Genomic DNA, 26,421 nt, shown 5'->3' with positions numbered 1-26,421 from the left:
TTCGTCGAGAGAGGACTTGGGAAGCAAAGTCCTACTCAGTCCGAAGTAGCACATGCTGGCAAGAGTTATCCTGCATTTTTATTTCCAAGCTGACTTTGTTGGTGATGTTTACGMTGGTTCCAAGATAGACGAAATTATCAACAACTTCGAAGTTATGACTGCCAACAGCGACTACTGTTTGTTTGATGAGTGGAGATATTTCGTCTTTTATAGAAGATGGTACTTTCTCTATTTAGTTCTGCAACTCGTATTATTTTTTCCAAGAGTAGATTGAAGAAATCACATGAAAGGGAGTCGCCTTGTCTGAAACCTCGTTTGGTATCGAACGGCACGGAGATGTTCTTCCCGATCCTGATGGAGATTTTATTATTGTTTACGCAGTCGTAATAGTTTTGCGGGGATACCAAATTCAGACATCKCTACATAAAGGCAGCTCTTTTTCGTCGATGAAATAGACGTGGTGGTGTCGATTCTCTTTTCAAGGGTCTTTTACAAGATGTGTCACATGGTGAATATCTGGTCACTTGTTGATTTGCCTGGTCTAAAGTCCAATCAGTTTGTTGACGGTGGGCTTTAATCTTTCACACAATACGCTCGATAGAACCTTATATGCGATGTTGAGGAGACTTATCCCACGGYAGTTGGCGCAGATTGTGGGGTCTCACTTCTTGTGTATTGGGGAGCATGMCTTCATCCGAGCATATTTTACAAAGAAGCTGATGCATGCACCTTAYCAGTTCRTTCCCGCCGTGTTTGAAKMGCTCGGCTGGCRATCCRTYGGCACCKCCGCTTTGTTGTTCTTCAGACGGGTAATTGATATTCAAACTTCTTCATGTGCCGACCATGAACGGGGATACATACCCTCGTCGAAGTGTTCGAATTATTTATTGAGGAACTGAAAACCTTAAGAATAATGTTGCAAGATCAAATATTTTGTTTTCTGGGATCCAATATTAGGTATCATAAATAGGGCAAGAGCTGTAGTTTTACAACTTTTCTTACCATGAACTAAAATAAAACGGTAGAAATTTTTACTTACCGCATCTCGAATTCAATATCCTTGCTATYTAGTGATAAATGAAATAAATGAAAGCCTGAAATAATGTTTAAAGTGATGAAAAAATGTCAAAAATTTAATAAATTATTACACTCAAGTTGGGATATTTTACATATAATATCGTCATGCCGCTGACGTAAGTGCTTTACATCTGTACTGGCTTTGGTTATTTTCTCTATGGTCGCGTCGTAGTCCATTAGTAGTGCCGGCTTATCGAATAAGCTACATTCGAGATGCAMCTTTGAAATTTGTTGTTTAAGGCGCGTTCGTTCTTTTTTCAGTTTTGATACTATTTCCCGAGTAGTGGACAATTCCAGCTGCAATTGCTGTAGTATCGTTTTTTGGATGCTAACCTTCGCTTGAAGCGAAGTCTTCTGCTCCATGTAGTGTCCCTTKTTTTGTATAGCCTCATGGAATCGCGATCGCATTCTGTTGCATCGAGCATTGCGTTCTTTGAAAATACGTATGTACATAAGTCGGGCAGAAGTGRAATGTTAAAACACAGTATTGAATAAAGCAAAATATTCTTGCCTCTCAATTTCTTTTCCAACTCCWGAACATAACCATGCATTTGCTCATAGTTTGAATATGTCACGCTGTCGCTTAGATCTCTGAACTTATCTGCTTTCTGTGTGTAAGTAAAGATATTTTAGTTGAGATTGGAAATTTTTTAAAATATTACTTTTATATTACTCAACCTAACCTCTTTAAGTACGAAATGCGTATGCTGTTTTCGGATCAATTCGCAACGTCGAGCCGATATTTCATCGCGTACTTTTCTCATTGTACTTAGTTCCGACTTAACAATCTATAAATAAATAAACAGAAATCTAAATTTTATAATAATAAAAAAAAAAAATTACCATTTTTAAATGTTCTTTTTTGTCGCCAAAGGTTTCTTCAACGAGTCGTTCCAATTCCAGCAAYTTTGTATCGTTTTTATTCTGAAACATTGACAGCTTGCGCTCAAGCTCCGTTTTTTTYACATGCACTTCTCTTTTCAGATTTTCTTCTTTACCTAAACTTCTATCGAGCTTCATTAAAGCCTCTTGGTAATTTTGCTTCAGTGTCTCAATGTTATGCGGCGCGTCCTCGGCGAAAACCCGATGTTGGCCTTTGCTGTTGCAAAACATGCCTACACCTTTAATTAAGTACATGCGATTTTTTCGTTCAAATTCTAGTTCCGTGAGCTTTTCTATTAGCTCATTTAATAATAGTGGCTTATCGAGGTTGTGTTGACGAAACTTATTCGGTTCATATTTGTCTATAGCATCAGTAATAAGTGCACTGAGAAATGCTTCCATGTCAAACGCTAACTGCATATTCTTTGAATCCTGTATGTGCGACAATATCTGGGACTTATTCGGTTCTTCTTCGTCAGTATCTTCTCTATTCTCCAGTGTTATTTTACGAATATCTTCATAATTTAATTCTTTTTTCATTTCAGTTTCTAAATAATTGCTYGGAAAAGTCAACAGTTCATCGTCTTCAATCGTCTCCGAAGTCATTTCTGTTGAGTTCTCATTATCGTCTGTTTTCATAAGTTTCCCGAGTGCTTCGTTTGTGTCATCACTATTAATATCCGTTAACTGCTCAACGGTCGATTCAGTAGAGCTTTGATTATCTTCAAGTTTGGGCATATTTCTTGTGTCTGGTAWTGGAAATAAGCTCTGAAGAAACGTAGATGAATGAGATTTTAGTGGTGAAGACCTTTTCTTAAGAAGCTCTAACTTTCTCAGCAATGATATATACGAAAACGTTGAGTATATAACTTCAGTTTGGGTTTTATCTTCTGGTTCTTGGTATTCGATAACTTGCTCTCTACTTTCTTGCGCCAAATCAGTAATCTTATATTGAGATTTAATTCGTAAAAGCCGATTTTGTGTTTGTTCCTCATCGGTGATTGTTCTACGAACAAATTCTTCTACGGGTTGATAACCGATAGTTGGTACCGCCAAACCGATATGTCTTACGGAAGTTCTCATTCTTCCGSTTATTTTTTTAATATTATCAAGTCCCAAAATCTTTTTGCTTAGGCGCTTTTTCTTCATTGTAAAGTTATGGTTAAATAAATACTAAAATATATATGTTTTTCTTACAAATGTACTTGATATAGAATTAAAGTCTGTAAAAATTATGGAGACTTATTAAATTATAATGAGTTTAGAATTAGTTGAAGTTTAAAGCCAGTGTGATTAAAATATATATTTATTTTCTATAGTATATTKTAGCGAAGTATTTATTTATCGAAASACGRAATATCTCAKAAGACCGKAAATTCAGGACTGTCATCAAACAAACAGTTTTCGCACTCGCGACTTGGCTCCCACGTTACTGTTGATAGTCATAACTTTCATAACTTCGAARTCRTAGATAATATCGTCTATCTTGGAACCAGACACTGAAGGCACTGAAGGCCAACCCATCTAAGGCTTATAACAATTATAGATTTGRAAAAATTGGATTAATCGTTGCCCTGATTGTATTGGCTCAAAAGGAGTCTATATTGTGGGAGGAAATTTTTAATACTTGAAAAGTTAAGGTTTTTATCAGTCCGGGTAAAAWTTGAGCAGATGGTATATTATTTTATGATCTCTAGAAATCTAGATCGGAAACTTACATATAAGTAGAGATTAACTCTCTACCAGATCGGCGTTCCAACTAATAAGCCAAACACGAAATAAAAAACCTACGAGACCATTAAAATTATTTGCTATTCGATCGACTTTCCAACTTRTTGCTGCCCAACCTGAAACCCTAAATACCTGTTAGTTGTAGCGAAGAATTAATCTAGTGTCAAATAAAAATACAATTCCTGCGGTTTTCCACGAATGAGAAAAATGTTATACATATTTATTGTTTACTCGTGTGCTTCCCTTGCTTTACATTTTGTTTCAATTTTAGCTATTTTATCCAATAGATCTTTTTTCTGCTTACGTAACGCTGCAATATTTTTAGCCAACACCTCAGTTTGTTCAACGGTRGAATCGTAATCTTTTAACAGCACCGGTTTACTGGACAAACCAGTTTGAAATGTCAATTCCCGTATTTGTCGCTGTAAACCTAAGCGTTCTTCCTTCAAATGCACTAATCTCTCGCGAGATTCTTTCTTATCCTCCAGCAAGCAGGCTAGCGTCTTCTTTTTCATGCCGTTTATAATGCGCGCAATATCGCTTTTAACTTTTATATTCGAGAGCGCATGAATATCRCGATTGCAACGCGCACGAACATAGCCCAATTCCACGCTGCGATCTATATGTATAAAGTTAGTTATAAAGTAGTTTTCTATATATTATTTATATTGTTGTATTTTATGTATACCTTCAACTTTTTTGTGCAAGTCTTTTGTTTCCGTTTGTAAGATCACATATTGTTTCAATCCCTTGCCGTATTCTATATAGTCGTCTTTCTGAAAGTTAAAACTATTATAACCAATATAAAATTTAGAATAGCAATATAGTCGTTTCTGATAAACCACCTGATATCTGAGTACTCTTAAATGAAKGTTTATAAATATAGCGTTTGTAAATAGGAAACCTCTCAAATAGATCATATTGAATATCTTAATTTGCAATATTCAATCTTGAGCCAAGTTATCATATCCAAGAGCTTCTCTGCAAGTCCTTTCAACCATGAACCTAACTTAATCTTCATAATAATTTCCAATACTTTACGCTGAAAAGTTTTGCAGGAACAAAGAAAAGTTACCTTGAACAGATGGAAACGTCCAAGACCCTATAACATATGTATATAAATAACTAAATTCCTTTAAAATTTATTATCCTAGGTAGTGATGATCCTAGGTATTGGCCGCGGTTACGTCTCAGATGGTCCATCCGTTGTGTCTAATTTTCGATGAATCGTTCGATCATTTCGACTGGTAACTGGTTAATGATACACGTGATGTTTTGCTGCAATGCTTAAATCGAAGCGGCATTGTCCGCATAGACTTTCGACTTTACATATCCCATAGGAAAAAGTCTAACGGTGTGGCATCGCACGATCTTGGTGGCCAATCGACTGGCTCAAAACGTGAAATTATCTGCTTTGCGAAGTGTTCTCTCAATAAATTCATTGCTTGATGCGATGTGTGGGAAGTGTTGTGAAACCAAATTTTGCGAAATAACGAGCTTCAATTTTAGAAATCAATTAGTCGGTTATCATGGCGCAATAACGGTTGTCATTGACGTTTACGTTCTCACCGGCAGCATTTTTAAAAAAATATAGACTTATGATTYCACTGGCGCACAAACCACACCAAACCGTTGTTTTTCCAGGATAAAATGGCAGTTCTTCAATCWCRTTAAGTTTAATCTTCGTGCCAAATGTGTCAATTTGACTTCTTTTCATACCCACTGAGCCAGAAATGGGCCCCACCGCTGAAGGAAATTTGTCTGGAAGTCTTACGATATTCTTAGAAGTTTTCAAGAGCCCATAGAGTAAAGCGATGTCGCGGTCCACCAATCGACTCTCCACGGTCGACGTGCACAGTTTAAGCTATGGCTGCTATGTTTTCTCACTGAAATAACATGGCAGCTTGATACGACTCATCCGTGAGCTGCCAAAAAAAAAAAAGCTATTGCAAAAGCACCTCTATTTGTTTCACCCTTTAGCTGATCAGATAGATTGTCATTGGTGTGGCTGTACCGAATCAGCACAAGCAGGAAATAAATGAATGGGATATACAATGAAATTTCTGTCGGATAGAATGCCTTAATGTGAAAAATACGCATGCTTTGTACCAACACGGTCTCGAAAGAACTGCAGGACTACCTACTGACTTCATATGTGAAAGACGCTGGAACACCTCTTATGCCTCTTTCAGYCAGTATCACTTTATCCTATCATAAGTTCGACTTAAATTCCTGGGTTTCGAAAGTTTCGTGAYGTTTCAACTATGAGATCAGAATATATAAAAATTGAAATCAGGTGCAACTGGTAACATCCTTTCTATATATATGCCTGTTTAGATATAATAGTTTAGCAACATTTACCTTCTGAAGTTCTGCTTTCGTGTGTTGTATTTGAATGAGATCGAGATACGTTTTGCACACTTCATTATATGTTGTAAACATTTCGTTCAAAATATTTGTAATAATCTAAAAAAATGCAATTAGAAGAATTATCTAATATTGTTTTTTTATTAAATCATGATAATGCTTTTGTCACTATAAACTCACTGGTTCGGAATTTCGTTTGTCTTTTACAAGCGACTGGAGTACCAATGCTTTAAACTCGTCCTCTTTCTCTTGTGCACTTTCCTGCATCTGCGTGAGCTTTGCATTTAATTGGCTTTGTTCGTGTTCCCATTTCATTTTCATCGCRTATTCCATTCCGAGTGCCCGATCCAACTGCTTCGTAGCATAATTGAGCTTTTCTCTATACTCCATAACCTGATCGGGTAAATCGTCTGTAATGGCGTGATATAATCTTTTACGTTTGTAGAATTCGATAGCTCTGCGATTGAGGACGGCTCGTATGGTACGTTCTACTTCCAATTCGTTCACCTTCTCTAAGATTTCATCCATTACAGCATGTTTATCTAAATTATTACGTAATATTTCCATAGGTTGTTTATATTCGACGACATCTACAACCTCTCCGATTAAGGTATTTAGGAATTTTTCAGCTTCCGCCATCATTATTTTCAATATTCTCTCACGTTCGAGCTTTTCTGCTTTAAGCTGCATAAAATTTGGTTTCTCCACTATAGTCACCTTTAGTCTCGTTAAAAAATCTTCTAAAGAATCAGCTTTAAGCTCATCTTTGGCTACTACTTCCGTTTCCATTTTTTCGAGTTCCAATAATTGTAGTATCTCACTATCTTCAGACATCGATATGTCCGCTTGCAATTCCACCGTCTCAGTTTCCTCTTCTTCTTCTTCATCTCCCATTTCGCCAACTTCGCTATCGACAGTTGGAGTGGGCGGCTTTTTTCGCTCAATTAAAGTCTCACCAGTTAGTGGATCCACAAATATTCCTTCGTCCATAGGCTCCGGTTCGATTTCGACCGTAGTTCGAACACTTTTTCGAGAGTCTATATCTTCGGAGACTTCGTCGAGATCTGGTATACCTCCATAAACTTGTAGTAAGTCAACATACATGCTCTCCATTACTGGAAGCCCGTGATGCGATGCACTCTCGTCCGTCTCGGTAGTTGAATAATCGCTCTCATACAATGATGAGTCATCAAATATTCGCGACATAATGTCCGACTGACGGCTTTCTTCTGCGGTAAATGATCGCGCGGCTTTTGATGCAATACTTTCTGGCAARGAGACGTCACTTTTTTGTGCGCGTAAAAGGCTGTCAACGTCTTTGGGTTGTTCGGTTTCAACTTCATCCTTCGACACTTTCAAGTAGGTATGTGTCTTCTTCTTTTTACGTAAAACTAAAGTTGGTTGTTCCGCCATGACTTAGTGACCGTATACCGAGATTACAGTTACAAAATGAAAATATAATTATAATATATAGGTATATATATAAAGATATATTTTTACGTGTTATACTAGTGTTCAGTAATTTAGTTATTGAAATTAAATGCGTACCCCCCGTATATAAAATATTTTTGAATGAAAAGTAAAACAAATCAAAAGCTGAAGTAAAAACCTATACCGATAATTTGTAAAGTAAATGTGGGGATTCTCTAAAAAGTACTTTTCATAATGAAGAATAATTTTCTTGCTTGGATACAGTTTCTATTTCATTGAAACGCGGTGAATCGGTGTAAGCGTTTGTCAAGCCAGTATTGACGTTTAGAAAGTTATCTTATGGGTTTGGGATTGGATTTACTATAAGATGTTCTTGAATTACTGGAACTAGCAATCGCTCAAAGCGGCACCCTTTGCCGATAGGATAGAATTTGTCTTACATCCGCACAACATCAGGCCCCACACATCGATGTAAGCTCGCCAGAAGTATCGCAAGCTTGGTTGAGAGGTCTGCATCCGTTAATAGTATGGCTTATTTTTCTGGTAAAAAATTCCCCACAAACCACTCAAGACGGTCAGTCTTCAGCATGACAATGCGAGCTCTCACACATTGATTGAAGAAACTGCATTATTGAGAACTTGAAACATATATCTAAAGAGAGATCCACCGTAAAGTACTGACTTGGCACCGAATGACAAAATAATATAGATTTTAATTGAGAATATTTTTATAAACAAAAAAGCCATTTTCGATGATTAACCTTTGATAATAAAATCGAATTCCGAATTATAAAAGGTGACCTACGTATATGATGTATCTTTCTCTTTCGATGAACAAAGACATTATTTATGTTATTGTGGTGGACTTTCAATTTTGTGACTGTTGGTGAAAAAAAGTTTGTTGCGATATACTACCTTTGGCTCGTTCAATAAAAGAGGGTTCAATGGGGTATAATCACCTTTTAGTTCGCTGTTCAAACTTATTAATGTTCCATCACTTAATTGTTTTTCTTATCCTTACCCATAATAAATTTAAATGTTTGCGAAACTCTAATAAATTATCCCGTAATTGTTTGCTGATTCAATGTTTTAGACAATAGATGTATGTACATATACGAGTACTAACATTATTCTCGTCATATTGTTTGCGATGTCATCATAAACTTCCTCTTCATTAACAAGAAGACAATCAATCATTTAGCTTAATAGATTACAYAGTATGTTCTCTTAATATATTTCACTTTTAGGCCATCCCTTATGATATGCAAATAAGGGTGTATATGAAGTTTATTATTTAGGATTAATAAACTTGAACGAAAACAGTTATGTCTTTACACATCAAGCAATAAGTAATTGCTTTGACCATATTTACTAGTGTGTATATTCCATATATATATATATAAATATATACAATGATGTAGTGTTTATGACTTAATTTGATAGTCAATCATTATTTTAATCGTAATGTAACGCAATTAAACTTTTTACTATAGTATTTTTGTCGGACTTCCTGTCTTAATATCAGCTCTTGGAGGAAAATGAGAAAATACATATTATATTTATAATATAAAATGTTTATGTGTATGTGTGATTTAAGATAAATAGAGATTAAGTAACTTTTTTTCAATGTCGGCAAAATTCTCCTAAAAAAATTCTTGGGTTTGTCGAACGGTCCTTGTACAACTGATGGATCAACAGATGCCAAACCCACTTTCATATCCACAAATTAATTTTACTGCAGTTGCTAATGGACTGTGTAATACCGTTAAAGCTGGATGAGCTTCAGCGTCTACATTGTGACAGTTTCAAATGATCACAAATTACAAAAATTTCATATATTATTAGAATATATTATTAGAACAGAGGTTTAATTGATGAATAACAAAAGCTCGGTAACTGCAGATAGCTTATACAAAATTATTTTTTTTTTTTATAAAATTATTTAACTCTTACTTATACAAGAAAAACCGGTAACTTCAGTTCCATCGAATTTAGTAGGTAGAATAAAAAGGTATACATCGATTGCATGGCAGCTCCATATTTGTTGGTTGTAGTAGTAGTTATCGGATGAGTTTCTACGAAGATTGTGTCATTGGCTTGAAATAAGAACCATATTTTGATTGACCAGTTTGTATGACAGTTATAAAYTACTATGAGCAAAAAATAGGAAGACGTTGTCTCCCTTAGCCTSCTTAGCCCAATACACTTGTGCCAACGTTTTTTGTAATTCTCTTGCTAAAGCCAATTTTCGGAACAACCTTCATTGTGCGTAGCAATCTTCAATTGACTCAAARCGAWTTCCCCTAAKCAGTTTTTTGAGTTTGCTTAATAGTCAGCTAATCGCKAAGCTGTGAACATAACCATGTTTTTGAACTTTTGACGTGGTTTTTCTGCTCACCTTTGCCACGATATTCGTCCGATTGATCGTCTAATTCCGGGTCGAAAACATACATAGATTCAAGATTTATCGCTAGTAATAATATGTTTTAAGACATCCTTGTAGTCGGAAGGTATTAATTTACAGACATTAACACGACGTTGTTTTTCGTAAAAAAATTGTGATTTTCGAACCAATCGTGCTTTCATGTTTCTTAGGTTTGACCGTAAGGGCCCTTCCGATATTCCAACGATGCCAGTAAGATCTTTGACTGTTAATCGTCGATTCTCAAAACAAAGTTTTTTATGTTGTTAACATGTTGATCATCACCATAAGAATCGCCGAATGCAATTTATTTACTTCAGGAAGACAAACGTATGGTATACAAACATGAATGATCATTTTGATGTGATATTTGGGACAGTTGCCTCTCACTGTCATATCAACCTAAAAAAAAAAAATATTTCGACTAAATTTAAATTAAAAAGTCTTACTATTTTTTACCCACAGTAGTACTGTAGTAGTCGATCTGAACTATTTCTTCAGATATTATATCGATGCCTTACATAATAATCGATTGCAAATTTTGTGAATAGATTTCGATCGTTTAGTTCGTATGACAGCTATATGCCTTTGTGGTCCGATATTGGCCGTTTCAAAATTTCAGATCTATATCTGAAAAACTGAGAAACCAAATTATTTTATTATGAATTAGGTATAATCTATATGCCACCACTTAAAAGGTTTTAAATCACACTTGCTTTGTTCTTGGAAGATCTGGAATACATTTTTATTCTCGGCTTTGTTAACTTCTTTAACTCGAAGACGGTCGAAACTTTGAAATTATTAAGGAATGGTTAACCATTATAATATAATATATATTTTTCTATAAATAAAATATATAAAGCCTAAGGCTAGCTTCGAGTGAATTTTAGGATAAAACTTTAACCAAAATTGGTCCAAAAATATTGATTCTACAACGAATTGTAAGTAATTGAAAATAGCAAGAAAGTGGAAAGAATTCATAATAGAGCTCATTAAAAAATTAAGATATAATAAAAATAATTTACGTATGATCTGAGAACGGAAAGAGGAACGGGAGGGGCGTTAAAAATTGGTCATAAAGATGTCGAAAATTTTTAAGTAAACACAAGTTTAGGTTTGTGCTCTAGTTACCTAAAAAATTATTTTTATTTGAGACCAGCTATTTTGACTTAAGTTATAGGCAAAAAGCTTCCGGCCCTACTGAAATTGGTAGACATGGAGATGTTTTTGGGTATGATTTAATTCATACATTTGTTTAATTAAGGAAAATTAAGAGTAATGAGGGTTGCCACTTTGTWTAAACTTCATTATATGTGACCTGGTCTACGAAAAGGGAGCTAATGTGYGAAAATTTTTRGATTCTATCACGTGAARAAGCATCTCATCTTTCATCCGAATCGACTAAAAAGTGAAAACTGATTTTTGGACACCTAGCCCCCTTTCCATAGACCAGGTCACATATACTTTTGTTTTTTGAATATTTAATTAGCACATGAAATTAGTGTTTTTTGCGAGTGTACCGTTATTTTTTTGTTACCGCGTTTTCTAGTTTACGAAAATTATGTAATAAAATTTTCTAATAGAAACAAGATAAAAGAAAATATTTGTCGAAAGTGTGAAATTGTATAATGAATTTAAAAGTTCTCCATAAGTAGTGCTGTTTATTGAATTGCGTCATATTTCTCAATTATAAAAGTTCTTCAATAGAATTTCATAAAGTTACTAATTGATGAAATGCAATTATTAGATATCAGCTTTCACACATGCATATTTAATAGGGGCTTTAAAAAGCTTTACTGCATTTTTGACGCTTTCTCACAATGTATATATATGTACCATAAATACTCACATATCTGTAGTTAGAAAATTAATAGTAAATCGCCACTGCGCTAATATACAAATAGTTTCGCGCCAGACGCCGATCGTGCCAGACATACAACTTCTATTGCAAAAATAATATTCGTGCYATTTTGTGTGAAACGAAATACAAGTGAGAGCGCGTTTTTGTGAGCGACACGAGAGAGTAAAAAAACATTGCAAACATGTCAACAGCTGATGCAAATGTAAACAATAAGACCGAACCGGACACGGTCAAATGTGCAACACAAACTACCGCTAATAATGCTAGTAAAATTCCCGACTGGCTTAAGGCTGATTTATTTGTGAAACTGCTCAAACAAAATGTCACCGATTTTAAGCAAATCAAAAGTTTTTCCATTGAGCCAACACAAGAGGCGGGCGATAACTATAGCACGATTATGACCTCAGTGAAACTCGTAGTTGAGTTGAAAAGTTGAGTTTGACCTTGAAATTCAAATAGTGCACAATATTAACTAAAACTTTAAATTTTAGCTGGCAAAACGCAACAGGTGTCTTATATGTTAAAGCTGCCAATAGAATGGGTGCAGAACTTATTGAAGRGTACCAATGTGTTCGATGTAGAGACCATGATGTATGGTATTGTCATACCAGAGCTGGAGAAGCTCTATAGTGATGCCGGTGTTGAAGTGAAATTCGGCGCAAATTATTATGAACTCGAAACACCGTCCGAATACGGTGTTATACTCATGGAAGACTTGCGACTGCTTGGCTTTAGAAATGCTAAACGTTTAGAGGGTCTCGATAAAGAACACACCGAAAGGGCATTGAAAAAGTTGGCGCAATGGCATGCCGGTACCGCTACACGCGTTGCGCTCAAAGGTGAATATCACAAAGTGGTGAGCACTGGTATTTTCACCGAAGAATTCATAGTAATGATGAAAGATTTGAATAAACAATCAACAAAATTATTCAACGAGTGTGTGTGCACTTTTAACGGAAACGAAGTGTACAAAGATGCTATGGTAAGTATGTATGTGTATACATTTCGATGGCTAATTGATAAAACAACCTAACTCTACTAGACACTTTTAATTTTTCCAGCTGTAAAGTGTAAGTGTATAGATCTATTTTGAATTAGAAGTCAATTTAGTAAGCAAAAATTCTACTTAGAGCAGGTATGATCTTTAAAATTAATATAAAATATTAAATTTGCATAAGAGAGCTCAAATTAAATGTATTCAAACGGAAAATATTAAAAGTGAGTTAAGTTGTTTTATCAAATAACGTAGACCCGCAGCAAATAAAATACAAAGTTGCGATTTAATCAATTTTGCCTTGTGTGCACTTAGTAGTGTACATAGTATAATAAATATTTAATATATGTATGTAAATTCGGCTTGCCTTCCCTGCAGGAGCAATGTCAGAAAAGAGTGGCTGGCGACTTTGGGTCCATGTTGCAGAGCGATCCAAATGAATTTAATGTACTAAATCATGGCGATTTCTGGGTTAACAATATAATGTTTCAATATGATGCTGCCGGCAAGATTAAGGAAACTTTTTTTGTCGATTTTCAGTGTTGCCGRTATGGCACACCGGTGCATGATCTCTACAATTTGTTGATATCTTCAACAAGCTTGGARGTCAAGCTAAAACATTTCGATTATTTTGTAAAGTATTATCATGATCATCTTGTGGAAAATTTGAAGCTGTTGAAATATCCCAAAAAACTGCCCACCTTAAAGGATATTCATATAGCACTTTTTAAAAGTGGTATTTTTGGTGAGTATTGTGTTAAAAAGTGGTGAAATGTTCTTGTTTTCAGAATCCACATATTCGCTTTCATTTATTTTCATTAAGTTTTTGTGGTGATAGTTTTATATCTAAGAGCCGAATTCAACTAATTTAAGTAATTTAAAAATTGTTGCTTTGCTTAACTAACCGAAATTTGAAATTTTTTAAGAAAAGAGAAATGACTTTTGGAAAAAGGTTTCTCTTGTGCATTTTTGGCATATGTTTTAAGCCAATATTTTTAAATACTATATTATCATTTATTTAAAAAAACTAAATTGTGGCAACCCTGCTCCAAATTTTTTTTGAATTCTCTGAAAATATGTAGAAGCATTCATATATACATAAATATATCTATATAGTTTAGATTTTTGTGTTGCCATTTAATTAAAAAATGAACTGTGGCAACGCTTTTCAACTTTTTTTTTAAATTAAACCTTTTAGAATATAAAAATATTTATTGCTACGCTGCATTATAAGTTTTCAATAATTCACATTTTTATATTATAATTTATCCCAAAACAAACCTTGGCAACCTTGTAGTAACATTTTTGAAAAATGCATTCTATAGAAACTCATAATTACAATACTTATATTATCAAATATCTAAAAAAAAATGGCAACCCTGTTGATTATTTTTCAAAAATTATACCTTTGAAAATCTATAAAATTTATAATTTTTGCAATATTTTTGAAAAGTGAAGCCTTTGAAAATATATGAATTCGTATGTATTTATAGTTCCCATTTTAATATTATCATTTATAAAAAAAAAAAAAAAAAAATATGTGGCAACCCTGTTCCAAAAAATTTTGAAAAAATTAAGCTGCAAATATAAAAATTTCTAGATCACTACAGCATTATGAATTTTAAAATTAACGTTACAAATATTTGCTTAGTCAACAACATTCCATTAATATGTAATTAATATAAAATGGTATGGCAACTTTGCAAAGTGAAATATTCTCAGTGAAGCTGGTTTATATTGCTTTGCACATACCSATATAATTATTTTTATTATGTATTGTAATACATTCAATTATTTCAAAACATGAAAAAAAAAGTTTTAAGTTTTTTTTTACAGAAAATATATAATTAATGATAATTACTATTATTTGATCCTTATCGTTATCATTCAATATTTATGCTTTTTTTTAACTTGTTTTATAATTATGAGCTTTCATTTTCGAAAGTATTTCTAACTTTTTTTAATTCTTAATTTGTTTATTTTTTATGCTTTTTCCATTATCAAAAACATGTGGTTAACCAAAATATTTAATTTAATATACTTCACCTTTACCATTCAATATTTATGTTTCATTCATTCATTCAATATTATGTTTTTTTAATTAAAATCTTTCTTTTTCGAAAGTATTTCGAAATTGTTTTTGTTTTTTGTGTTTTTGTTTTAAAAAGTTTTGTATCCTAAATCGTTTTACAAACTTACAGGTTTATTCGCTGCTCATGGTCATATGGCTATTGTGCTTCTCGAACCAAGTCCTGATGCTACTCTTGAAAACCTAATGGGCACTACGCCGGAAAGTGTGGAATTCAAAAAGCAAATGTATTTGAGCAAACGATATCGGGAACATGCCGAAGTTGTCTTGCCATGGCTTTACTATCGCGGTGCTTTTGAGTAAAACACATATGGTATTCAAGCTGTAAATACTTTATACAAACAGTCACATTCTTACTTACTTATATACACACCCATTTAATCGGTATTTTAATAATTGTTTTTGAAATATATTTTCTAAGGAGGCGTGTATTAAAAATTGCAATTTATTTCATGAAGAGTAATTAGAATGGTGGAGTGCTTTTTACTTAATAAAATATTGTGTTTTGTTATGCATTGCGAGTACGAATGATTGGTTTTGCTATTTGAAAATAKGTATGTATGTGCATATATGTGTATAAAATTATGCATGCTGAGTAACGGCAGTTAATTACTTGTCCCACGTTACGCTTGACGCTCTACTGATGTCTTTTTTATACCCAGAACGGGGTATATAAATATTGACACGAACAAACCCAGAACAACACGTTGGAGACCTTATAAAATATATTAAAAAATCATCAGCATGACGAGCTGAGTATCTCTTAGTTTTTGAGATACCGATTTACTCGTCCTCTTTTTTTTTTTTAAGCAGCTACTCATTTTTTAGAACCATCGGTATCGGAGCTTTGTGGCATTTAGCTAACCGATCAAAAACTTGCCAAAGAAATTGTTCAGATGGGAGCGCTGAAGCCTACAGCGGCCGTAAAAATCCAAATCAAGTTCTTGTATGAATTTGTTTGTGCATGTGATGGGTATTATAGTTTCRCTGCAACAGAAGTTAACGTTTTTTGTTAGTATTAGTGCGCAATTATCAAGTGTGATTCCCRTTTTATAATAGAAGCGATTGTGTTCATTACTTAATTATTAGTTAGGTGAAGTTTTCGAGGCCATACAAAGCTGGAAAGATAAGTTTTCATACTAAAAAAAAAAAAAATATTATAGACAGTTTTGTATGTAATTGCTGGTCTCAGCATTGCTTAAGTACGCGTCAAATAATTAATATCTAGCCCAGATAATAATTGGCTTTTCAGTTTCGACATTCAGTCTTCGCTCGTTAAATAGAACCACTTTGCGTTTAAGATGACTCTTGAAAAGTTCTAATTATGGAAAGATTTTTTATTTGTATATCACCAAAAAAATTAAATAAATTCTTTATAAAAAAAACAAAATGCAATTCTTTCTATTTAGTTTTATTGATAGAAGCAAGAAAACAAGAGCTAACCGTCCGGTGGAGTAAGCTATTCGATTAATCAAATATTTCAAGTTCATTCATATTATATATACATATTTGATGTATACTTTTAATAGTGAAGGTCAAACCAAAACCATTGTTTTTTCGCTCACTGAAAAATTGGTTTGTTAAAAATCTGTTAATCGTTACGGGATGGTCCTCCGTCTAACGTTTTTCGATTTTTTGCTTATTATCAGATAAAAAAATTGTATCTCGCTTATAACTACTTGAGAAATTTTCGAAATATTTTTTTTTTTCAAGATTGGTAGGTCAGTGACATCTGTGCCAAATGCTGTCTCTTATACACATCTAGATGTGTATAAGAGACAGGTTTCATGGTCTTACTGCCACTGCCACGGATCAAGGAAACCCATTTTGAAAAATCATTTGGGCCTTAGAAAAGTGAAAGCACGATTGGTTCGAAAATCACAATTTTTTGTCGAAAAACAGCGTGGCGCTAACGTCCGTGAAATATTGCTTTCCGGTGTTATGAAACGTGTTATTACTGGCGGTGAAACTTGAATCTATGCTTATGACCCAGAAACCAACGATCAGTCGGCCGAAAACCGTGGTAAAGTTAAGCCGAAGCCGAAAACAACTACGCCAAATTAGGTCAATAATCAAGGTTATGTTGACAGTTTTCTTCGATTACCGAGTTGTGGTTCATTCCGAAATCCATCCAAATAGTCAACAAGGAATACTTTTGTATCCAATATCATGCCTTCAAACACCGTATTCGATTGAATTAGCTCTGTGTGACTTCTGATTATTCAGCAAACTCAAACGATCGCTCCTTGGAAACTGCTTTGAGTCAATTGAAAAAAATTCACTTTAACAACTGTTTCGAGGATTGCAAAAAACGTTTGAATAAGTAGATTCTGGATAAAGCGGATTATATTGGGAGAGATGACATAAATTGTGAAGAATAAATTAAGCATTTTAAAATTAAAAAAAAGTCTTACTATTTTTTGCTCATAGTAGTAGTTGTGCTGAAATTTCACTCGAGTTGAAAACGAATCGAAAAAAGTTATGTGGTAAGGTTGTGGGTAATAAAATGATCAATAACTCTTGTTTTTAAACATATTTTACTTACCTTAAAAATGTAAGTGAAAAATGAAAATATCAATATTTTTTATTTTTATCTATAGCAGTTTTACAGTAAAAAAACATTTAATCTTATCTAGTAATTTCATCTGAGTATCGGTTATTTCGTTGTACTAATTACAAGCTACTTATTTCAAACAGTATACTGAGGCCTTAAACTGATATTAAGGAGATATTACAAATAATGTATTTAAATTATTATAACATTATAATATATTATAACTGCTATCTTCTGGCATTTTTTTACCATCGCAACTTTCAGTCTGGACTCACGTCACTTATAAAATGTGACCTAACTTAGTTATATCTTTGTCCCGTTATCTCGAGTGGGCATTGTAWTTGTGTATGCGTTGCATTCGCATTTTAAGAGCTCTAAAACACGAATGGAAAATATTCTGCAATGACAATTCTGTTATCTGTCTGTTATCTAATAGACAAGGGTAATAGATACCAAGTAGTTGATAAATACGGAAATAGAGATAATATATGTGAGTTAGAGAAATTTAGTGCCTCCACCTGTTTAATGTGAGAGTTATTGAATAGCATTTTAAGTTCAAAATTTATGTTCCTCTAACTATAATTATTAATACTTCCTTAAAAAAATTTATCATAACCGAAACTTATTTCACATATATTTATATATTATTTTCTTGAACTCCGTTTAGAGCCAAATACTCACAACAGTAGTCACACTTTCACATATCCTTATAAAAAAATAATTTACGACTTTTATTCTTCAAACAATATCTAATGAGATGATAAGAACTATTTGTCAAGCGATTAAATTTTTTACCACTAACAGCATTGAATTTTCTCCTATCTCCTTATCTCTTCATTTTATTTGTTTATGTCACAAATTTCTCTTCAATGATTGAACCCACAAAAATTCTTTACAGAACGTGGATATTAATTTTACGCTAAGATTGGTAGTTGTGTGAATAAGGACAATTAATTATCCCATTTGCATTCCAATTGGTTAAAAAAGCAATTAATTATATATGTATGTATATAGGCAAGCAAAGTCTAAATGATAATTAAAGTCATATGTCATTAGCATGGACATGAGGGAGATATAAGTTTATATTATAAAATCTCTGGAAATATTAATATTTGTGCTGTTAAGTTTTTATACCGGGACTTAACGGTTTAATATATCATATTGCCTTTGTTTATCTTACGGTATTTTCGCTAGTTGGCGCTGAGAGCGCGTTGTTCTAGTTCTAGTCGCATCGGGTCATACCTTTACCTTACCTATACCTTTTTTGAGTCATCAAAAAAAAAAAATAATAATAATAATTTATGAACAATTGAAAATTCAATAAAAATATCGTAATAGTTTTTTGACAACCTAATATTATTTTCAGGCTTTGTGCAAATACTTAAATTAAGTATATTCAGAAAAAATGAGTATTAAAATTAAAATATTCAGAGAATCAAATTTTAAAATTTAATAATTTTTTTTTTTAAATTTTTGCCAACGGCATTGCCTATCGGCCTAAGTCATCACGTGCAGCCAAGCAATTACTGGCACATAACAAGTGTTTTCTTAAAACAATTACAACATATTGGACTTTATGTTTAGAAAATTTACGAAAACAAGCTATTTGGTAGTAACTAGAGTTTCATGCATAATTCAGCAATTTTAAAGCCAGTGCAACATCGTCCTTAGCAGCTATATTATACCCTAATATACGTGTGTGTGTAAGCACATAGCCGTGTGTATATGTATACAAGCTTTTTGTTTGTAGAGCCCATAGCAATTGCGCCGGCAATTCGATACTTCCACTTGACTGCGCCAAATTGTAGGTTATATTGCTTGCATGCTCCGCTCTGGGTCGTTGACTTTCGCTCGAGCGTTGAAAATTCAGACAATATGGCCGATGAGTCTAATGGCTTTAACATAATTTAGGGCGCTTGTAGAAGAGGTAGTAGCGTACAATCTCATTCGCAAACATAACAGATATTATTGAATATCGGTTCAATAAAATAGAACTACTGGTGCTTTAAATAGAACTACATTTTCGGTGTTTTTGGTACTTTTGAAGAATACTGATATTTTGACTTTGATTAATTTTTCGTGTAAGTTATTTGCGTATCTTCTATAGTACGAGCCTTAATAATTATATGAAACTTTTTACACAGGCACAGATGTATATTTATTACCCTTTTTGTGTAAAAGAAAATAAAAAAAAAATATTACCTTTAATTAATATAATATTAACTTTCGTTATATATTATTTGAGTCGCCCTGTATTAAAATATAACATCAAGGAATGCAGCCTTGCGCTTTTGTTTACATTCGCGGTTAAGTGAATAAATTGCTGTGAACAAGCAAATCAGAACAATTAAGTTATTGTTTTCTCTAAAATTCCAGTTAAAATGTAATTTAATATTCTGAAATCAAAAGTGTAAAGTGAAATTAATATATTTAAGTAATTAATTGTGTAATGCCTATAAATATCGCGTGTGAAGCAAAAAGTCTCAAATTGTGCATTGCTACGTGAGTGAGAGCAAATTTTCCGTATGCAATTGAAAATTGCCAATCTTTGGTGGAAAAGTGGAAAAAATGTGTGAATTGTGTTTTAAAATATTTTTGATGCCAAAAAATTATGTTATTAAATGAAATAAGCTTTTTTGTTATATTTTTTACATATTGATAAAAGATTGTGCATCGTTTGTGGTTCGTTTATGTTCGCAGATGAATGCCAAAACATGTTCATGCGTGTTACAGGTAAGTTGATAAGGAAATGCAATGTTATTGGGTTTATTTATTCTTATATACATACGTTATTTTATAATTCTATGTGATATATTTGAGTAAGTCTAAATAATATTTGTGTGAAATAAATATGTGCATAAATACAGATGATATCATCGCCATTTAATTAAAAGGATAGTGTTTCGATTCAATTTATTTTTATCCAAGGTAATTAAGTTTGCCATGAAGTACGTAAGACATAGCAGGAAACGTAGGAGACCCTACAAATTGTATATGTATATGTATGTATGTATATGTAAATGAGCAGCGACGACCTGAGACGATTTAGCCATATCCGTTTGCATATACGTAAAATTTTCCTTGGTTTTCGAGTTATCGATATGAAATTTTGGTCATAACTTTTTCTCCTCAATAAGCTTTTTTGATTCATATTATGTTCTCTTAAGCTTCATAGAAGATATGTATATTGGAACGTCAAGCATCGTGGCTAGATAGGATAARGAAGTCAATGGACGAATTTCCAGGCTTAATTGTATATAGAAGTTTCCAAAAATATAACTGTTAAGGAAGTATAGGTGTTGAAGGATCTTTCTTTATATTAAAACTTTCAATATGCTCTAAATCATGAAAAATACATGAATTGTATTCCCCTCTTGGAAAAAAATGAACTTTTCAGTACGTATATTCCTCGTGGTGTCTCTATTGTCGATATAGGGAACTGTGTTGAGTCCAGGGTTTCTAWGYATAAGCTAAAGTTTTCATATAGGTTCTATACTTTGACCATTGGAGGCTCATCATTATTATTGTGGAGAGCCTTTTAGTTAGTTTAGTGGGAAATGCTTGGTTTATTTCTGGTTAGTTGCTTCTTTAAAAGTGAACAAGAGGTGTTATTGTACTCGTCGTGAGTATACATAGAAGCTGCTTCGACAATAGTGGTACAGAATTCAATTGAAGTCAAAATGTCAATAGCCGCTTAAAAAATGCTTAAGTTCGCGATCATTAGTTCACGAGATGTCATTTAAGGTCACCTTTGAGGAATTTTATGGGAAAGATTTTGCGTTCAATTAAAGRYAGAGATYGGAAATMTTTTTATAGCAAATATGAATGGTTTCTAAAGGTATTGTTAATTGTCACTTTTAGACAAACTCTTCAAGATCGTTATCTGATCACGGCTGTGACTATTTGGATGTTGAGTTTACGAGGCGGTTTCTACTCGATGCTTKGTCTAAACTATGTGTTTCTCTGTCAGTTAAGAAGCACTGACTCTAAAATTCTWTCTTTGAACTGTTTTCTTTGTATGGACCTCGGTGGTTGTGGCAATACTAAATAATAATTTTCCATCCCCGATGAGCAATAKCATTCGAAACATTTTAAATCAATATTATTATTATATTGTATAAACTAAGTCATAATATATTGTACTATAGTGAATCAGCGTTACTTCAATAAGAAGAAAGTGTCACAATGAATAATAGGTAAACATCAAGTCGAAATAAACTATAAAAATGCTTAACAAAAAATCTTTCGAAATTTTAAAAACAAGACAAAATCTACAGGAAACCAAAGCAAAATGTCACAGTCACGTGACAGGCGAAGAAGTAGGAGAAAATACAGTCGCCAACCGCTCATAAATAAATCAACACAAACCGAACAAGAGCGTTCAACGAATCAGACGCGCACAATAAATGGTTCGGTTATTTTGAAAATCACCGACTATACAAAACTTGATGATAACGAACAGAGCAGCATAGAGGAGTCATCTCCAAGCGACACATCGTCGCGTGGTTCATCGCTTTCAAAATCGAAAAGACATGAAAGTACGCCGATAAATGTTAAAAGTGATGGCAGCCAAACAAAGAAAGATTGGCGCTATGCAATTGTAGACCCAGCTGAGCTGTCTATGGATTCGGATGATTCGATTAATTCAAATACGCAATCATATGACTATTTAGAACGCGAGCCGTTGGTGACATCATTGACAGATCTAAGACTGAGCGATAGYGAAGAGGATCAACAACAGTTATACTTAACCGAGATGACAAGCAATGAGGAAAAATTGGCCAAACTGTAGATCTAGAAGTTTTGGCTTTTGAATATTTTTTGGCAATTACTTTCTTCTAGTTTTTCGAAAACTAAATAAATCAAAGCGGAATGAATAATCAATTACGATTCGTTCAATTCATACAGAAAATATCAGCGAAAAAGCAAAAAAATTAGGGATAGTCTGGTCCTAAAAGAAATATTATCGATAATATTGTTGCYAATGCTTAGGCTTTAGKCATTAGAAGTGCTTAAATTATATTAAGGMGAAAGAAATTAAAATGTTTTATTCTGCTGGTAATTTAAGAAACTCTCATTCGAAGGAGATCGGTCGGATTTGTGATAGGTTGTATATCGCCATATGCTTCTTTCGACTCATTTATTTTAAACTCGTAAAAAAAATACATTTTGATTCGTCATAGTTTCAACAAGTTGATTTATACCACAATCCATAAAACTATTGGTTGTCAAAAAAGTTTTCCGGTATTTTTATTGAATTTTCAATTGGTCATAAAATTTTTTTTGATGACTCATGCACCTGTCTCTTATACACATCTAGATGTGTATAAGAGACAGCCTCTACACCAGCACGAAAACGTTGAAACCATCGTTGTGCGGTGGAAATGGAAACTGTATCGGTTCTATAAGCTGCAAAAATTTTATTGTCGGCTTGAGATGCATTTTTGCCTTTATCGTARTAGTACTGTAAAATATGCCGTATTTTCTCTTTATTTTGCTCCATGTTTGCGACGCTATAACTCACGAACGACTTAAAAGAAACGAAAATCAATCAAACACGTGTTAGCGCGTGAAATGAGCTTTCCAAAAAGGTATAGCATGACCCGATGCGCGAATAAAACTAGAACAACGCGCTCTCAGCGCCAACTAGCAAAAATACCGCAAGACTTTTTTGACAAACTAATATATYGGAAACCGAAGAAGCTTACTAAARTAATTTTTGTTCTGATTGTACCGAGGCTTAATTTATAACCTACAAGGTTTGCAACACTCACAAAACTTTCCTTTTTCTTTTTAAGTAGTTCACAAATTCTCTCAAATCAAATTTGATGACAATAAAATTCAGTCTTTTACCGACTGCCGTTTGATATAGTTGTTAGTTTTTTTTTTATATTTTTTATACTTTTTGTACCGTTTTATAAACATTTTTATATTTTTTTTTACAAATTTTTTACACACTTTTTACTTTTCTAAAATTTTGGAAAAATGGATCAAGAAAGCGACTACGCTGAAGAGTACGAAAATACTGAGTCCGAGCCACATTTTCAAACCGAGAATGCTGATCTACACAGATCGCATGACCCACAGCTAGATGCAAAGAACCGAAGGTCACGCAGTTCAAGTCGGACTGGTAAACAATCGTTCCGCGCTTCAAAGATTACCACTGACGAACTTAATCGCGCTGGTTTCCAAATCAGATCTAGTTTAGAGTCATTCTACGATGAGGATTACGAATGTGAAGATTTTTTGAACAATGATGAGCACTTGGTGCAGTTAGAACAAACGCTGCGAATGAGTTTTTTGGATAAATTTGCGGGTTTACCAAATATCGATGAAATTTCTTCCGAGTCCACCGAAACTATTATCGAACAAGTGGAAGAGAAAACAATTGATATGACATTATCGGGTAAATTTGTCGATCCACTAACCGGCTTAGATATAATAGAATCCGATAAAGAGGATGAATATGAATATATGGAAATCGAAGAGTCTTACGAAGAGGAAGACGAAGGTTACGAACCATTCGATATTACCGAAGATAGCGAATTACTACAACTGCTGGGACATGAGGTTCCAGAAGAACCTGAAGAAGTCGACAATGCACTATTCGATTTGGATTATATACAGAAAATCATGCAAGCTGTAGACATGCAGGATATCGAACAGCTCATTGTGGAGGATACACGGCGGCAAAATGAAGAAATCGTTGCTGCTTTCATTGAAGATCTATTTCAAATAGTTGCCAAAGCAACTCAATATAAAGATCCGCAAGAGATATTGCGTAAGTCCGTCGACAAGCGTCGGCTAATGGATGAAATCAATGAAAAAGTTCGAACACTCGAAATGGAGCAGGGCGTGCGTTTATATCTCAATCGCAAAGTCGTCGATCATCATAGGCGTAAGCATATGTATCGCGCAATAATAGAGGATTCTGCCGAAAATCTGGAGTTTCAAATGGCAAAATATCACTCTTTTTTACAAAAATACAAYGAAGTATTGGGCAAAGAGGAGGAACTTGAGCGTGTGACCAAAACCAAAATTAACAAATTGCATGAGACATTCGAGGAAAAACAGTGTCAAGTGGATGAGAAGATTAGCGAGTTTGAGGCGCTTGCTTACCGCGTGATACTACAAAAACAAAGAAGGGACATGAACGGCGGTGAGATCGATTTGAATGTATTTAATAGCGCAGAAAATGAGGAACGCTCCAGAGTAAGCTGACGAACTAGTAGGTGRYTAAAATAAAGTGCTTTGCAAGGTTTTAATTTTTCAGATTATATCTATATTTTTRAAGAAAATGGCACTGGCGCGCAGGGAATTGTCTAAAGTTCGACTTATCTTAATCAAAAAGCAGCACGTGTTCACTGATCTGCAAACAGTAAAGAAAATAATTTTATGTCTAAGCTTTGCTTTTAGTATACTTAATTTTTYTAGCGTCTCAATCAAATACAAAACATCGGCAATGGGCTAAAATTATTTCAATTCGAAAATCTGCAAAACGATGTCATACAATTGTTCAAGAAAAATGATGGTGTGTACTTATATACATATCTAATTTACCGTTTTTTTTTTGATTTGTATTAAATTTTGCTATTCCTCATTACCGTGGCAGAACGCGACTCAGAGTTGGCTAAAGCACGAACTCAGCAACAACTCGACGTTCACATCAGCTCGCAYCTGAGAGAGCGCGTACTAATGCTGCGCAACAGATTGAGTGTTCAGAAGTTAACCTTCCGCGAATTATTGAGGCAATCGCAAATTGCCCGACGCAATTTATATAGACAGAAGCAGATACGGGCACAAATCCGTAAAGGAATCAAAGAGTGCACCTTTCAAGGTGGTATATTGTCGAAGCCCTCACTGATGGTTGATTATGATCGAACTGAGCAGGCGATAGATGAGAAAAGAATAMTCGTTGAAGCTTTACGTAGTCAATATAAGAAAATAGTCGATAAAATTGCGTACTATGAGCAAATGCTAAATTTAAGATCCTCAAATAAATATGTTTTAGGAAAGTGAAAAATAGTGGTTTCCATGTTTTGAAGCAGGAAATGTGATTAATATTTATAATCGCATAAAGTTTGGTTTTAAAAATAAGTTGGCAGTTAGCGTAGACAGTGATTTTTCGCATAGAATAACATCTTTTTTTAGTTTTCGTTGGTGATCACATTTCCGGAACTATCTTTTTTATCATGTGATGGTAAATATTAGAAGGCTTCGTCTTCGATATTTTCCCATGCGAAATAGAAAACCGAGGACGGTCAGGGTTTACAACTGCCCTGCTAAAGATGATATACCATCTGATCAAATTTGATTCGGACTAACAAAAAAAAAAAATTAAAAAAAAATAAAAAAAAACGCATATTTTAAAACAAAACTTTATTATTTCTTTCAAATACATTTTCTATGCTTGTTAGCAGCTTCGGCTAACATGACCTTCAATCCTTTCAGCGAATTTTGGTCTTTTCGGTTTCCGCTCAGTTTTGGAACGCTATTTACTAATTGTTTGACAGTCTCGATCTTATATTCATAAACCCACACCTCACTAATAGCTGCCATGCGACTGACGAATATTGAAGTACCTACAGAAAGTGAACCCTAGCTCCACTGATGGAGCTGAAACATCACACCCCTACCCTAGATTACAGTGTTTTAATGCACTCAACATGGTAAAATAAGTTTGCCAGCAAAGYTTGTAAACCCAAAAGGCCATGTCGGGAATCCTACAAAATATATATATCTAAACAACGTGATGAGTTGTGTCGATTAAGCCATATCCGACTGTTTGTCTGTCTGTCCGTCTATTCATCTGTCTTCAGTTTTTGAAGTTTCGATTTGAATTTTTGCCCAAGTCCTTTTCTCTCAAAGAAGCAGCTCATTTGCCAAAACACCGATATCGAACCACTATGGCGTACATCTGCCATACAAACTGAAGGATCGGAATCAAGTATATATGGAAAACTTTTTCGTGGGAGGAGATGGCACGGTTTATTTTTTATTTAAGGCTATGTTG

At 33.8% G+C, this 26,421-nt stretch overlaps 4 protein-coding genes across 4 annotated transcripts; 2 read left to right on the top strand and 2 right to left on the bottom strand.

Annotated features, from left to right (window-relative positions):
* Positions 1 to 813: 813 nt before the first annotated feature.
* On the bottom strand, positions 814 to 3,155 carry LOC108978494 (desmoplakin-like). Its single transcript, XM_018948814.1, has 6 exons — positions 1,921 to 3,155; positions 1,761 to 1,865; positions 1,589 to 1,685; positions 1,170 to 1,508; positions 1,040 to 1,094; positions 814 to 903 (listed from the first exon to the last, which is right to left on the bottom strand). The coding sequence occupies exons 1-6, from the start codon at positions 3,106 to 3,108 to the stop codon at positions 885 to 887; spliced, it is 1,803 nt and encodes a 600-aa protein (XP_018804359.1). The 5' UTR covers positions 3,109 to 3,155; the 3' UTR covers positions 814 to 884.
* A 762-nt stretch (positions 3,156 to 3,917) lies between these two features.
* On the bottom strand, positions 3,918 to 7,599 carry LOC108978484. Its single transcript, XM_018948803.1, has 4 exons — positions 6,238 to 7,599; positions 6,052 to 6,156; positions 4,379 to 4,466; positions 3,918 to 4,309 (listed from the first exon to the last, which is right to left on the bottom strand). The coding sequence occupies exons 1-4, from the start codon at positions 7,468 to 7,470 to the stop codon at positions 3,918 to 3,920; spliced, it is 1,818 nt and encodes a 605-aa protein (XP_018804348.1). The 5' UTR covers positions 7,471 to 7,599.
* A 4,190-nt stretch (positions 7,600 to 11,789) lies between these two features.
* On the top strand, positions 11,790 to 15,365 carry LOC108978487. The gene is made up of 4 exons (XM_018948807.1): positions 11,790 to 12,202; positions 12,263 to 12,753; positions 13,144 to 13,510; positions 14,967 to 15,365. The coding sequence occupies exons 1-4, from the start codon at positions 11,953 to 11,955 to the stop codon at positions 15,155 to 15,157; spliced, it is 1,299 nt and encodes a 432-aa protein (XP_018804352.1). The 5' UTR covers positions 11,790 to 11,952; the 3' UTR covers positions 15,158 to 15,365.
* A 7,962-nt stretch (positions 15,366 to 23,327) lies between these two features.
* LOC108978490 lies at positions 23,328 to 25,427 on the top strand. Its single transcript, XM_018948812.1, has 4 exons — positions 23,328 to 24,620; positions 24,682 to 24,786; positions 24,843 to 24,939; positions 25,021 to 25,427. The coding sequence occupies exons 1-4, from the start codon at positions 23,394 to 23,396 to the stop codon at positions 25,425 to 25,427; spliced, it is 1,836 nt and encodes a 611-aa protein (XP_018804357.1). The 5' UTR covers positions 23,328 to 23,393.
* The last annotated feature ends 994 nt before the right edge of the window (positions 25,428 to 26,421 follow it).

Source organism: Bactrocera latifrons, unplaced genomic scaffold, assembly GCF_001853355.1.
Source record: "Bactrocera latifrons isolate USDA-ARS-PBARC rearing strain unplaced genomic scaffold, ASM185335v1 scaffold_123, whole genome shotgun sequence".
NCBI lineage: Eukaryota > Metazoa > Arthropoda > Insecta > Diptera > Tephritidae > Bactrocera > Bactrocera latifrons.
Note: the sequence above shows the minus strand (reverse complement) of the source record. Positions and strands in the feature narration are given on the sequence as shown.